Source organism: Thamnophis elegans, chromosome 11 (assembly GCF_009769535.1).
Source record: "Thamnophis elegans isolate rThaEle1 chromosome 11, rThaEle1.pri, whole genome shotgun sequence".
In the NCBI taxonomy this organism is placed as follows: Eukaryota; Metazoa; Chordata; class Lepidosauria; order Squamata; family Colubridae; genus Thamnophis; species Thamnophis elegans.
In genome coordinates, this window is record NC_045551.1 from 10343715 (window position 1) to 10360114 (window position 16400).

Sequence of the window (16400 nt, forward strand, 5' to 3'; positions counted from 1 at the left end):
TAGGGCAGATACCTCTTGGAGACAATGATTCAACAATGCCATTAAAGTTCACAGTACATCCAGTCGACCATCAAGTTGAGGAAGAGAAGTGATTTGAAAATATACAGAAGGATCAAGAAATGAACAAAAAGAGAATTATGTCTAGTGACAGCTCCTGGCAATGGGAATAATTTAGTTTCACAATAACAAAACCTCCTGCCTATATCACGCTCTTTTCTGTTTCCCTATTCCCAGGAGAACACTTTTATGTAGCAAGGGGTTTTCAGCTGGAAGGGAAAACATTTCACACAAAAAACCAACAATAGGAGAAAATCAACTCAAGAGCATTCCACTTCAGAATTACAGACCTTAGAGGGCATAGATACCTTCTTCCCCTGTTTGAACATAACCAGCAGCACAATTGCAGAGTTTATATAATACAACACACAACAGAATATAAAGGAATGAATCTTCGATAATCCTGAAAATTCCCATGAGGAGAAAAATGATCTTGGGTGGTAATTCAGCTCCATAACAACCCAATTTGGTTTTATTTTAAATGTTTTCAAATGCCAGCCCATATTCTTCTATTTCATTTTCAGGGAAACTCAAGTTAGATGAAGCAACAGAATGATAACATCTGAGGTATTTTAGCTATTCCACTGAGAGGGATAAGAATGCAATTAGAAAAAAAAAGCTAAACATCAGATTGAGAGATTCAGAATAACAAAACCTGGGTCTATCATGATAACTTAGAATGCAGACAGACAATACACAGATGTTTCAAGACCATTTTTTCCTTTTTTTTTTTTCTGTACCTATGCATTTCTTCTTCCCAGAAAGAGATGAAAAGAATGCCAGGCAAAGACTCAACCAGAGTATTTTCCCAAACATCAACCCAGCGTGAAAAGTCTTTGATATGTCTACATTCCTTATTTAAAAAATCATGATTAAGTTCTTAAAACTATATTCCAATTGTTTCCAGCCATTAATACTTCATTGTTGTCTTTTCCCATTGCTAGTCTTGTTGGATACTTGTTCCATAGTAACCATTATGGGTTATAAAAAGCAATGGCTTTTTATAGCACTATATTGCCAGAAGAGTTAGCATTCTATTTATTACTTATTTATCACATTTAGAAACTGACGATCTCCCTCACAGGAGGGGCTATAACATTTTGACTTCCCCATGACTACACTGTCACATTCCGATTCTGTTACAAAATTCTGCCACTGATCTATAGGGCATAGGTTTTCGTTTGTTGGGATGTCATTATTCTTGCAAGTCAAAAGCAGAACAACATGACATTTTATTTATTTATTTATTAAATTTGTTTGGTGCCTATAGGACCACCATGTGACAAAGATGTTATGGTTGTCACCTATACTTTATGGCCAAATCTACCATCTGCAAGCTACATTGTCATTTTCAAACACAAGGCCTAAATTGGACTTCTTAAAAAGGGAAACAATAATTTAATCCCTAGATAAAAATGTAGCTTTAATTTTCCAGTTCACGTTGATTGTGACAATGAATTTTCCTTTTTGTAAAAATATTCAAACATTGGAACGCCCCAAAAAGAAGAGAAATGAGAAGAAATATATCAAACTTCTAAGTAAGCATAGAGAAAAAGCTTGCCCCTTCAATTAGAAATCCAAGCTGCAGCCAGAGGAAGGACGAAGATGAGTTTGCACTAGAGGTGGGTTCCTACCAGTTCACACCTATTCAGTAGAACCGGTTCGTCAAATCTACCGAACCAGTTAGAAGAGGTTCCACCAGTGGACCTGGAAAGCAGGCCACACCTACAGAAGAGGTTCCAAACTTTTTTGAAACCCACCACTGGTCCTTGGATATGATTATTCTACACTATCATGCTCATATTTATAAAACTCAGTGCCTCTGTGAAAGGTAAGGATGACTACTGCGTTTGTGGTGCAATCAGAACATTGCGTGTGTTGAAGTTGTTTTAACGCAAACCAAAGATGCCTTTAAAAAAAACAAGTATACATCATATTCTTATGCATGCCAGTGCTGTGTGTGAGGTAATTTAAGGTGGTTCTGACAAGTGTCGTCGGCATCTTCATATCCGGTTACATGGGCAGCAAGCCACTCCCATCCAGTCACATGGGCGACAAGCCACTCCCACGAAGGAGGCCACACCCACAGAGTAGGTTCGAACAATTTTTGAAACCCACCACTGGTTTGCACATCATAACTCTTTAAGCTCCTTTCAAAATCAGCTTCCATTTCTGTGTGGTTTTTTGCTCCTAGTCATACTCGTTCATCATGATCAACTAGACTTTAAGGTGAAAATGTACGTACGATTACTGAAGAAACTGTAACCAGCACTTTCCAGAATTCTAGATAAGCAGACTAAAAGCTAATATATTCTACTTTCAAGGTTGCAGCAGTTCCCCTTATTTTTACCTGGACTTTAGTAGGTTTCAGTCTGTGGTCCATGGTATCAGCAGTGACATTTTCAGGCAATGTCACAGGATCTCTAGGTAGAAACAAACAGGAAGGTGTGCATGAAGCCCCTGGTACAAAAAGAGAGAGAGAGAGAGAAGTAGCAGATTATAATTTCCATTGAGAAATGTGTAAATGCCGTGGATTTCCAAAAGGATTTGTATGATCTCCAATTTGAGTACATAAGTTAAGTACATAAGTACATATTACTGCTCTGGTACTTACAAAACTTCATTCATCAACAATTGTGAGAATCTTCTATTTAGAAAAAGCAAGTGTCAGCGTTCCAAATACCATGCAGAATTAAATCAGAGTCAAAGGCAAAACTATGCTTAAAGTTCCAATTTAATACGACAGGCATGTTGGTATCGTGCTGTGGGATTCCAACTCTGGAAGTTACATCAGAATCCCACCCAGTTAAAAGTTCATGATCTTGTCCCCACACCCACAATCCATCACATGGTCCAATCTTCCTCTTCCACGCCGGCGTCTACGCCCAACTGCTTCCGGTCAGGTGTGAAAGTGCGGAGACAAAGGATGACCTTGACTTCTAGTAAAGAATGAAAATAATACATTCTACAATCCTACTCCTTCTATTCCCCCCTCCCATCGACTATACTAAACAAAGCATAATGGAATAAGAGAAAGTGTGGCAGGCCAAAATTCTAGCAAGAGGAAGGTCTAGATTGCTTGGTTGGGACTGATGCATATTCCAGGATTTAGGATGCTATTTTTCTCTCTCCACACATCTTCCCACAACAGTTATAACTGTAACAAAAGTTCTCCCCTGCCACATTGGTTTTGTTTTTTCGTTTCGCCTCCTACAATTTTTACATTTGACAATCTGGAAAAAGTAAATGTCTAAGCAAAAAAATAATAATATGCAAAATATGCATTGCAAAAGTTGCACATGCACAATAGTATCTCCTCACCATCACCACCCATCCTATATAATTCTGTGTGTGAACATGCTCTGTTCTTTGGAAACCCCAAATGATTTTGGCTCCAGAAGCCCCAAAAGACTTTGCAAGCCTTTGGAAGCTCCCAGGGAACAGGCAGCATAAAATGGAAGTGTTTCGCTATGAAATACTGATAAGCAGCAAGTTACCTCTGATACTTTCGTTTTTGAAGAGGTTTAAAGAATACTTTTAAAAAAATCAGGGAAGATTTATAAGATTGGCAAGTTGGACTGAGATTAAAAGAAAAGATAGTTACATGGTTGTCTTTACTGGACTTTTGCTGACAAAATTTTGGTGGACATTTAGTAGCATCAGTTAAGAGAAGAGCTATGAGGAGAAGAGAATTTGATATATTCTTTTTTTTTGTAGAGACAGTGATAAGCTATTAAAATTGTTTTTACTAGCTGTGAAGTTAATTCTTTTCTCTTTCCCCTTTTTTTATCCCCTTGCCCCCTTCTTGCCCTTCTTGCAATTTTCTGCTTATGGTTTTGGTAGTTTTTATTGGCTTTTACACTTTTCAACACTTAATAAAATTATTTGGCAAAATAAAAGTTTAATCAAGAGAACCTTCATTTCTTTGGGATGTAAAATGGTCGAGATCAAGACTCTGGGTACAAAGGGCCTGGTTTCCTTTTTAGGCAAAACTCTTAACTGTAACTTCAGCATGAAAGACTGCGAAGCAGACATGGAAGATCATGGCAGGGAAACGAAAAGTTGATCTTATTCAGATGAGAACAGATAGGAAATAAGAGATTTCTATCTGTTATTGTTCTGTCTGTGGTTATTGTAGCACTCTTGATGTCACCTAGTTTGGGTAATGAACGTTTTGCAAGAAAACAAAGTGGTTTTTTTTTAAATTTCACGGTTTGATCCAGATACATTAGCTTCATATACAGCTCCTGATTTATTATCAATAATGAGAAGCATTTTAGATTATTCAAATCCTACAGTATTTTTAACAGGCAACCAAAAGTATTTTATGTATGTATGTATGTATGTATGTATGTATGTATGTATGTATGTGTATGTATGTAAAAATATTGGGTTTCTGTCTGGATGGTCTCTTGTGATGAGCCGATAGACAGAGAAAGGAAGCAGTATGTCTCCTCCCATATTTGGGCATATTTGGGTTGTGACACTAAATACATACCTATTTCCTTGGCTCAGCTGATAAAGGAGGAGAACCTTGTGGCTAAGTGGTTAACACAACTGCCTAATATGTAATACAGCACAGGTTCTAATCCCAGTAAGGGTATGGCTATCTGATGAGAGCTAAATAGCTTGAAATAGATCTATACTAGTCTCCCTTTATTTATTTATCAGCACAAATACAACACAAATGTAACAAAGGCAACAGTAAAAATATTGGCTTTCTGTCTGGATGATCTCTTGTGATGAGCCGATGAGAAGCAGTATGCCTTCTCCCATATTTGGGCATACCAGGGGTATGTATGTATGTATGTATGTATGTGTGTTTGTGTGTGTGTGTGTGTGTATGTATGTATGTATGTGTGTGTGTATATATATATATATATGTATGTATGTATGTATGTATGTATGTATGTTATATGCAAAGAATAGAATTAGCCTACATTAAAAATCCATTTTTAATGGTCTTAAAGACAATTAAATATCACAGAGTATAGGTTTCAAAGCCGTTTATTGCAACTATTCATTCTTTGTCAACTTCAATTTCAACTGTTTGAGAAGCATGGCTATAAAAATATTACCACATAATCATTAGATGGTATTACCCAGAAGTCAGTTAATCAATGTTTAAAATAATGTTTAAAAAGGGTTGGCTATTGATTTTATTATCTTGGTTACTCTTTTTTTTCTGATTCCATTAACTATATCTTTACTGACATAATGGCAAAACTGATCAATATTCTATTGGATGAATACTTAATGATTAAAAACCGAATTTCTTTCTACTTTTTCTCCTTAATTTTTCTTTTTCTTTCTTCTTTTTGTAAACTAAATTCATCATTTTTTATGGTTGATACAGTGTTGGTCTTCTTTCCCAAAGTCACTTTCTGATAACTTAACAAATCACAGCAAGCTTCTCAGTTCTATTAATCTTTCCAGCCTTTATGAATAATGAATTCTTCTTTTGTAACTAAGATGCTTTTGCATGTACTAATCTCCTGGGAAAGCCCCTTCAGGGATAGGAAGAGGTTTTTTCATCAGCTTAATCTCAGTGAAGGAAAATTCAGAGGTTTAATACTATTTGATTTAAAAATAGAGTTTACAGTTGGGAGACATGAGTAAGGATTAGGCCGTTGTACCTCTTCGCATATTATTTCATTTTTCCTTTTGAGGATTACGCCAATTCTTTTTCTACCAACAACACCTTTCATTCTTTCTGGCTTCCAGGGTAAATATTTAATATGAATCAAACAGAGAAATATGTTTTTGTTGTTTGTCTTTGGGACCTACCTGAATGTTACACTGGAAAAAGAAAAATCACAAAAACTTTTCTTGTTTCTATTAGGATTGCTCTGCTCTGTTTGTGTTAAAGCCTCACTCATATTAAACACTCATATGTTTTGCAAATATGAATGTCTAAGCAGAATATTTGATTTTAAAACAGCAATAGAAACTCAAGTAGAAAAGAAAACAGAGCTATGCTACAAATATTTATTTAATTTATATACCACCTATATTACAGTGGCATAAAATATAAACAGTATATAACCTTAATTTTAAAAAAGAATGCTTTAAATATAGCCTGTTCCACAGATCTGCAAACAACTTAATATGAGAGTTTAGGAGAATGGGATGATCAGAAATTGTTTACCTTACCAATTCCATAACCTTGCTCACACTTGTATTCCACTGAATTAAGCTCCTGCGGTGGTACACACTCTCCTTGCAGTTCGTCACATAATTTAAATTCCTCTGTCCACAAGCCATTTTTAGTGCAAAGAATGGAAAGCTGAAATATAAAAGAAACAGATTAATTCATGAGCTGTACAGAATTTAAAGTCCCTCTTTGTTACCACATTCACTATAGTCAATGTCACCCATACTTATACTATTGGTTATAACTTCAATGGAATCCTGTGATTCCCACTGGTCTCAAGCCAATTGCAAAAATGTTGGTGCCTTTCTTCTGCTCACAAAAAAACAGTATCCAGAGTACATCATGCAATCTCTCCTTTTTCACAAGAGAGTTTGGTAGTCTCGACTAGTGTTCAGATGCTGATTTCAGCCATAATGTTGTCCCTGTGTTTAGGGATATCAGTGTGCCATGGTGTTTACTGGAAGTCCTTCAAATATCGAATGTAAGATTTTTGAACAAGTTGTTCAGTCTACCAACACACATACTGATGTAAACCGTGGAGTTTTAACATTTACTATGAATTCAAAATCAAGAAAAACAAATGTCTGTTTAGTGACCACAAATTGGAACTGACTCCATCGCTAAGTGAAATGGTTGCTAAGTGGTAAAATCATGTGACTGCGACTTTTGTTTCTCCCCACCCCCCGCCCTTTGCCATGGGATAATTAGCAAGAAGGGAATTGATGTATTTACATTCATTATAGAAGAAAAGATTACAAGAGATTAAGGAGGCATACAACGGGGTATATACATCTAAAGTAATGCGCTGGCACTGGCAGCCATAAACGCACTAGACAGATAGTTCAGTGTAGTTCCCATTGTATGCCTGCGCGTGACCCGATAAATGCGTGCATGACAAAAGCGTGCCAACAAAACCCGGCAAGAAAACCGCGACATCAAAATCGTGCCCACAACAGCGCACCGACAAAAGCGCAATTAGGGTTAAGGTAAAGGTTAGGGTTAGGTTCAGGGTTAGATTCAGGGTTAGGTTTATGGTTAGGTTTAGGGTTAGGTTTAAGGTCAGGGTTAGGGTTATTACCTTGTTTTCCCATTGTTTGTTGATGGCGCGCTTTTGTCGGCGTGCTGTTGATGGCGCGCTGTTGTGGGCGCCATTTTGACATTGCACTTTTGTCATGCGCGCATTTGTCGGTGAACCATGCCTGCGTACTTCCTTGTAATACCTTCCTCTACAATCTTTCCACTTTGGGAAGGCAGGGAGAAGAAAACCTCAAGTGATCTTTGTAGGCAATCTTTCCTGTATCTGAACTGTTTGGGATTTTTGCACACACAGACACACATATCCAATAGAGTAGTGCAATTGGAAGGGTTACAGAACAAGCAGCAATAGCACTTAGACTTATATACTGCTTCACAGTGCTTTGCAGCCCTCTCTAAGCGGTTTACCCCAACAAACTGGGTCCTCATTTTATGGATCTTGGAAGGATGGAAGGCTGAGTCAACCTTGAGCCTGATGAGATTTGAACTGCCAAATTGCAGGCAGGCGGCAGGCGGCAGAGTAGCCTGCAGTACTGCACTCTAACTACTGAGCCACCATAGGCACACAATGGGGGAATAGAGTGGGCTGTCTGAATAGCACATTTGCAGATCTCAGCCCCAAGGATCACCTTTCGATGTGTATTCTCCATTATGTGCCTGTTTACTCTCTTGCGATTACTTCCTTCCTTCTAATCTCTCTGAACTACAAGGGGAAGAGGGGGCAAGGAATAAAACATGCCAGGCCCAGGTCAATGTCATAAATTTGAATGGAAGTCAGTAAGCAAGGACTACTGGTATTTTAGATTATTTAATGAGTAATGATTTTTTTTTAATAAGGAATTCATGGAAAGAGCAGGAAAATAAATTCTGCTGAATAGCAATAGCAATAGCAGTTAGACTTATATACCGCTTCATAGGGCTTTCAGCCCTCTCTAAGCAGTTTACAGAGTCAGCATATTGCCCCTACAATCCGGGTCCTCATTTCACCCATCTCGGAAGGATGGAAGGCTGAATCAACCTTGAGCCGGTGAGATATGAACTGCCAAACTGCAGATAGCAGTCAGCTGAAGTGGCCTGCAGTACTGCACTCTAACCACTGCGCCGCCTCGGCTCTTAACAGGCCCAGTTGTTCATTCTCTTTTTATTACACAATAAAACCAAATTCAAGGGATGCCAGCAAGCAGGGCAAAATATGGCAATCAACATTCGCTAAAAACTGAAGCTGGGGGCTGCCATATGGGTCAAGATTCAGCCTCACAACCCAATGGAAGCCTGGCCTATTTGCGAACTGACCATAAAGTTGTCTTTACCGTCTTACTCTGTGGGCCACAGCTAAGAACACACCGACTGTCAAGCTCAAAGCCATTGGTGCAGTTGTACATCCCTTCAAAGACTGGTGGGGGCGGTTTGCAAACCACAGGAATGCAGCTCCCTTCCTCCCAGAAGCCAGTTTCAAGGCAGTGGATATTCAAAAATGTTCTGGGGATTTAAGAAGAAAAGAGGAAGTGGTTATGTCATTGCAACACTGTATCAAAACAGCTCCCAAAATTAAGCCAATCACAGTATTTTGTGATGACTTTTGGGGTTCATATTCCAGTCTTCTGTTGATCAAATACTATACATTACCCTGTCGAGTCCACCTTCTCCTCCCCTTTTCTACCTAGGTAGGTTACTTCAAGCAGGTAGACAAAAATATTTTAGAATCTCCATCTTGGGGCCCCTCCTTAATAAATTCTTTCCTGTGGTTTCTCTGCTTTTTTCAGCTCTGTTAAGAAATTACAGAGGCTCCAAGGATGTGTTCTGAACACGGCTGTTTACTTCTGGAAGACGCTGCTGTACTGCCACACCATAACCATCTGAACAGCCTATTTATTTAGCACATTTTGATTCCACACTTCATTTGCAAAGCACAGGTCTCTTCTGATAACTAAGGTTACTTTTCCACATTTGTAAGAATAAGCTCTCCAAATAAACAGCAACTGGTTGGATTTGGAACATGTCTTTGCATTACAGCCCTGGCTATATTTTGATGGAAAATAGAAATCAGCATGTTTATCAAACTCCATAGATGCACAGCACACATTTTTAGACATTTTGATATACATAATGGCATGCTGTCATAAAGTACATGGGAGTGGCGGGAATAAGGTTAAGAATTTCTCTTGAGAAAGAGAAGGAGAGGAGGGTGGAAAGGAGAGAAAGAGAAGGAGGGAGGACAGGAAGGGGAAGAAAGAGGGTAGGAGTAGGGGAGAGGTAAGGGAAGAAGGAAGGAGAGGAGGAAGGAAGGAAGTAGAGAAGGAAGGGAGGGAGAAAAGAAAGGGAAAATAAGGTGGTGTTACAACAGGCGCTAGGGATGGTAAACAAAGCAACCCAAATTGTATATTATAACCTTTTAAATGGAATAACAAAAGTATAAGAATGGCAAAGAAAAAGAATAACCATGTGAATGTATATCTATAATTGTATGTAAGAGAACAAACAATAGTAAGAATATAAAGCATAATATAGGTAAATAATATTTTGTTATAAATAGCTAAGTATAAAAAAATATAGAACAGTACATAAAAATGGATAGCGAATAAGGGGACCATGAATGAAAGATAGAAATGTATAGAAAGGAAAACACTAACTGCAAAGAAACCGATACGGAACTGCTGTATGATATAGGATGGAACTTCTTGTTCCTATGTTGTTTTAAGTCATGTGTTTGTTTTTGTTGATGTGTTGATGTGTTTAAAATAAAAATTAAAAAAGAAAAAAGAATTTCTCTTGAAAAATGAACTTTATTAATAAAATAAATAAAAGTTTATTTGCAAGGTGACTTAAGTCTTTGCCAAGAAAACAAAAGAAAGGAGGAAGTGGATATACTAAAGATAGTTGCATGCTGGTCCTTCAGCATTCTGCAAAAAGATGAAGGAAGAAACATGGGGAATTAGAAAGCAAAGAGAGAAAAGAAATAAATGTTTTTAATGGAATATGAGCAAGATACCGCAATTGTCTACTTCCTTGTGATTCGCCTGAAAACATACCACAGAGAGGGGAAACAAGGATATTTAGTATGTGAAGGCATCTAAATAGCAACATAATGGAAGCACAAATTTGTGCTGGCAAAGATTTACCAGGCGGGGAGCACTGGGAGACTTGAGTACCCAAATTGAGCATTCCAAGACTCAGACAGACTCTCTGTCAGCCAGTAAGGCTATTGTCCTAAAATCACACTGAGTTCAGGGCTCCACAATCTGTTTATGTGCTAAACAAAAAAATAAAATAAAAATGAAAAGGCCTTCAAAACCAGAAACTTGGGTGAAAAACAGTCTACTTTCTCTGAATAGTAGGGAAATATGTCCCCCCACCCCCCAAAAAAACCTTATTGGATGGTCATACAAGACTTTTGTGCTCTCCGTAACAAAAGCGATACACAAAATTAAGATGTCAATTATAATAGGACGTGAGGAAAAAAATGGTTTTAGCTCTACAAAGAGATTTCAGGCTGGCATAAAAGAAGAGGACCTGAAGCATAAACCTTGTGCAAGTCTCCGGAGCTTTTGTAAAATTTGATGCCATAATGTAATGTTTAATGTAACTGAAAAAGGACACAAAGCACACAAAAACATTAAAATTAAATAAGTTTTAATTCAGTCCACTTATTTTTAGGACTGAAAACTCGGTTCCACCACAAATGCGCGAACGACAAAAGCGTGCCTGACTAAACCGCAGTGACAAAACCGCGGTGACAAAACCGCGCCGACGAATGAGCGCTGAAGTGCACTGACAACAGCGCGCCGACAGAAGCGCGCTGTAACCCTAACCCTAAACCTAACCATAAACCTAACCATAAACCTAACCATAAACCTAACCCTAAACCTAACCCTAAACCTAACCCTAAACCTTACCTTAACTTAAATTGCGCTTCTGTCAGCGCGCTTCTGTCGGCGCGCTATTGTTGGCACGCTTTTGACATCGCGGTTTTAGCGCCGCGGTTTTGTCGGCGCGCTTTTGACGTTCGTGCATTTGTCGGGTCACGGAAAACTCATGTCACTCAGAGGCACAAAACAATGTAGGAGAAAAATGCTAATCTTTCATTGGCACTTTGGAAATTAGCAAACCAACCATGTCTTGTTAACTTGAATTTTATTTTCTAACAGCACATTTTGATGCATAGTTATTGTAAACAGCAGTAACCTTGTATTGTGCTAAAGAATTTTACTTACAAACAACATCTGATCTGCATGATTTCTCTGAACTTGCACTCGGATACTTTTGGGAAATTTGAATTGATTTTATTTTAAGCCAAGAATATACAGTGACTCCGACACAGAAGTACCGCACCTTAAACACTGCAATATTTGCAGAACATGTTGGCATAATCAGATGTGATAATCATGCCTAGCAAATCAAAATAAATTATTTTGAAGTGATACGTATAATTTAGAAAGCAAAACTATGCGCACCTGAACATCAACTTTCTGACTAGGATCAAAGCATTATTTTAGGGGGAAGAATATCAGCCTTTGAATTGTACAGATGCTTGATTATTTAGCCAGGAGCACAGCCAGCTATGTTGTGCCCCAATGTTCCTTATAACCAGTGGTGGGATTCAAATAATTTAGCAATCGGTTCTCTGCCCTAATGACCATCTGGGTAGGTGGGGCTCAGTGGTCATGTGACTGGGTGGGCGTGGCCAATTCAAGGTCACTCAGATCGATGGACGTTTCGCCTTAGCTGTTACAATGTAATAAGGGTTAACTGGAGAGCCGAGGTGGCGCAGTGGTTAGAGTGCAGTACTGCAGCCATTTCAGCTGGCTGTTATCTGCAGCTCGGCGGTTCAAATCTCACCAGCTCAACCTTCCATCCTTCCGAGGTGGGTAAAATGAGGACCCAGACTGTGGGGGCGATATGCTGACTCTGTAAACCGCTTAGAGAGGGCTGAAAGCCCTATGAAGCGGTATATAAGTCTAACTGCTATTGCTATTGCTATAGTTTCTGTAAGCAGGTCAATAAAGATTAGGCTAGAAACAACACCAGAATGTTTCCTTCCTGCCTTCCTTACAGGATTAGCTCTGCGAAGTGGAAAAAACAAAACAAAAGGAGATTTCTTCCAACAATCGGTTCTCTGAACTACTTAGAAAGTTACCAACCGGTTCTCCCGAATAGGTGCGAACCGGCTGAATCCCACCACTGCCTATAACTCAAAAGAATGTTTGCTTGCCCTGCTTCAGCCCTCAGGCTTCTCCATGTTCTCATAGCCTCTCCCACAAGGAAACAATTCCACTTTGCAACTTCCCTAACAAGGCCCCCTTCTCTGATTCATATTCAAAACCCTTTGGAAGCATACAGCCAGTTCCTGTGCCCCTTTCTCTTCATCATCCTGAAACTATACAGTTTTGGCTTGGCACAGAGGCCTCTGTGAAGTTACTCTCTCCAGCTCTTTGTCATTTTTGTGGCTTTTCTCTGAATTCTGTCCAGCATGTTAATATCTCTCTGGTAAAGAAAAGAGGTTCTGTTGCCAGAAAATAAAAATAAAAAATACAGGAACAACAACTTGTGCTGCTGAAACAATATTGCTTTACTTTATACTAAGAAAAGGGGTGGGAAAGCTGTCCGTTCACTCTCTTAGTCTTGTCAAAGTCTTATATAATGTATTACTAAGGGGGACAGCCCAGAAGCACTTTGACCTGGTGAAGGTCTGGTTATGAAGCCCACAAAGATGATGATAAGCAGCAGCTCTTTGGTGGACATAATTAAAGCCATCTGCTCAGTGACTATATAACCATCTTCAGATAATTTCTTGAACTATGGTTTCCGAAGAGCAATAAGCAACAGTTTCTATTGTTATGAAGCTAACTCTAGTATTAATAAACATGGTAGTTGTTAACCATAAAATGTAAAAAGTAGGCATTGCAAGAGGAACCTACTTTTGCTTTTATTGCCTTTTAATAATTTGATTTGATTTGATTTATTGCATTTCTATGCCGTCCTATTCCCAGAGGGACTCAGGGCGGCTCACAAACCAAGTAAGGGGGGGGGGAATACAAACAGGAGGAAAAAACAACGGACAAACAACTACAACAATTTAAAAAACACTCAACAACCACACAATTCGAGTGGGGGCGGGGAACTCGTCAGCCCCAGGCCTGTCGGAACAGCCAGGTTTTAAGGGCTTTGCGGAAAGCCTGAAGGATGGTGAGGGTCCGAATCTCCACGGGGAGCTCGTTCCAGAGGGCCGGAGCAGCCACAGAGAAGGCCCTCCTCCGGGTGGTTGACAGCCGGCATTGGCCGGCAGATGGAATTCGGAGGAGGCCTAATCTGTGGGATCTAATAGGTCTGTTGGAGGCAATTGGCAGCAGGCGGTCTCTCAAGTACCCAGGTCCAATACCATGAATTTACACTATTAAAATAATTGACCCCTTCCTAATCCAGGATCCACAATTTATCAACTCCCAGGACAGCTCTGCACTGAGTTCTCCAGCTTTGAATTGTCCCCTGCCAGGTTCTAGACCAGTGGTAATCAACCTTTTTATACCTACCGCCCACTTTTGTATCTCTGTTAGTAGTAAAATTTTCTAACCGCCCACCGGTTCCACAGTAATGGTGATTTATAAAGTAGGGAAGTAACTTTACTTTACAAAATTTATAAAGCAGAGTTACAGCAAACCCCTACCGTTCACCATGAAAGCTGGAATGCCCACTAGTGGGCGGTAGGGACCAGGTTGACTACCACTGTTCTAGAGCCTTCTCTGGATAGAAAGCAGGAAATTCGTGGTTCTTGAATCTGATGAAAGCAAGCAGCAAATGTCTTTTGCTCTAGTTGTTAATCTCATATTTTAAGATTAACATTTTTTGCAATCGTCTAACTGCAAGTGTATTTTCATGTGCTACATAATTTGTTGTATTTTTTTTAAATAAAACCTTGAAACTATAGATTTATCATTGCTTCATTTTGGTATAAACAAGAATAGGAAATTAAAATAGAAAATAGAAACAAATAACTAAATAAAATCATTCCTGGCACAATTTGCCTGCTCCATTGATGGCTGCTGACTTGAATTTCAGATATCCCTTCATTCGGTTTACAGATTTAGATCTTGGTATAGGACCCATGCGGGGTCTGTTATGGATATAAAACCAGAATTGTTGAGCATCCCAACATCATTCCTGAGAAGTAGCATACCTTTTCACTATTACTCAAGAGAAATAAACTAACTAGAAACTAACCAGAAACCAAAAATTCCTGGTTTGTCCCATTCCTTACAACTCAAAACAAAACAAAAATCTGTTTTGGGTTTCTAGTTAGTTTATTAGCTATCAGTTAGTTTACCTACTTCTCCTAATAAAAGAACTAAGCAGTAGATCAGCTAACAAAGGATAATAAATGACTAGTTGTATTATGAATAATAAACACCACATACTCAGCACATATTTATCATTATATTCAACTATTTCTTCTGCTCTGAGATGTTACTGCAGTTTATAAAATGTAATTGTGAATACACGTTTTTAATTAAACATGGGAAACATGGGAAGTTCATCTATTTTTATTGTTTTTCAGCAGTTTTTTTCTAGTAGACTTTCAAAACCAAGTTTTGAGGAGACAGAAGAGACACTCATGTGGATAGGGCAATTTTGATCCTCCTGTTTCATAAAGCCAATACATAAATTCCTAATGAAATCTGATTGGTAGGACCTTCAAGACAGAAAGACAAAAAAAAGGGGGGGAGGAAATAATTATCCACTCAATTAATTTACTGAAATTGTTATTATATGATGTAGTCATCTGGTTTAGAAGGTTTTCACAAATTAATAAAGAATAAATCTATCAACAATTATCACCCACTCTATTCCCTAGGCTAGGTGTTACTGAATCTACCAAGACATAAAATACACAAGAAAGCAATTGCTTTGAAAAACTTGTGAAGGGTATAGGATGCTGCATTTGTTTTACTCTGGCAGTTCAGATTTTAAAATTCTTTAGTATATTCACAGCACCAAATATTAGCTGAGAAGAAATAATTTCATGTTGCATTGTGAAAATTCCAAAATATATTATTGGCCACTTTGGGAAATAAAATGCTTGACTAGTTGTATCTCCAGTAAAAGCATGCAAGAAGGAGACATGGAGTTATTTAAAAAACAAATTCTTTGCACCTGTGCACTGGTTTATTTTTGTTTCGTCTGTATGCAGCAAACACACAGCACTATGCGGGGAAATGATTTCTGTGCCCTTACATCTTAGATAGTAAACATTTCACAATGGGAGTAGAACAGAAGGTAGAGAAATTCAGCAGAGAAGTTTTAAAAGTTCCATTAAGAAGAATGAAAACTAGAAAGAAACTTATTTGTAACACTTTTTCTGGAGATGCAGATGTCACCACTAGTTGACCCTGTGGTTCTTTCCTAGTGCTGTTTCCATAACAATGAAACATCAAAGAAGATAAATGGACACTGATATACGTGAGACCTTAAAATACATATTTCACTCATTATGAGAATAGCAACTAACACGCCATCAGTAGAAATGCATGAATTCATTTCCAATCTAGGATATTTTTGCTTGAGTTTATTCTTTTTTTTTTTTTTAGAATGAATTTACTCCACTTGATTCCAGAGGACAGAGGTCAATTCCATTCCCAAATTCAACTGCCAAGAGCTTTTTTAAAAATAAATTGATATGGATTTCTGAGCCAAACACTGAGCAGCAACGCTTGGGGAAAAACAGAATCAGAAAGAAAGCGACATTCCAATGGGCTCATTAGCCTGTAAGGGGCAGTTTCTATTGGAACTCACAAAGATCAAACTCCTCAAGTATCTCTGTTTCCAAGCCAGGATTCAATGTTTCTTCTCAGGGCAAAGCAAACAGAAAGTCCTGGAAGCAAATAATCTGTGTTCTTCCTTTCAACTCTAAGCTTAGTCTTTACTTCTATCGTGCAGCAGATCCACAGTTCGCCCAATTCCCTTTGACTACCATAGCATATTGATGACAAGATACATCCACCCTGTGTAAACATATTTACAATTAAGTCACGCTCTGATTATTTTGATCAGGCAAGAAAAGTGGAAGGGATCACAAAGAAAAACAAGGAAGCAGTAATTCCTGTGGCTGTTCAGTCTGCCATCATAAATGCTTCAGCCTACTTCACTTTGCTAGCATCCTGCA

General features: G+C 38.5%; 1 protein-coding gene across 1 annotated transcript in view; it reads right to left on the reverse strand.

Moving 5' to 3' along the window:
• PAPPA2 (pappalysin 2) overlaps window positions 1-16400 on the reverse strand; it is a 185805-nt gene that overhangs the window by 18995 nt on the left and 150410 nt on the right. The window contains exons 17-19 of the mRNA XM_032226805.1: window positions 8557-8725; window positions 6211-6343; window positions 2408-2517 (exon numbers count right to left, since the gene is read on the reverse strand). Coding sequence (XP_032082696.1) covers window positions 2408-2517; window positions 6211-6343; window positions 8557-8725 — 412 coding nt within the window. The remainder of the gene's footprint in view (window positions 1-2407; window positions 2518-6210; window positions 6344-8556; window positions 8726-16400) is intronic.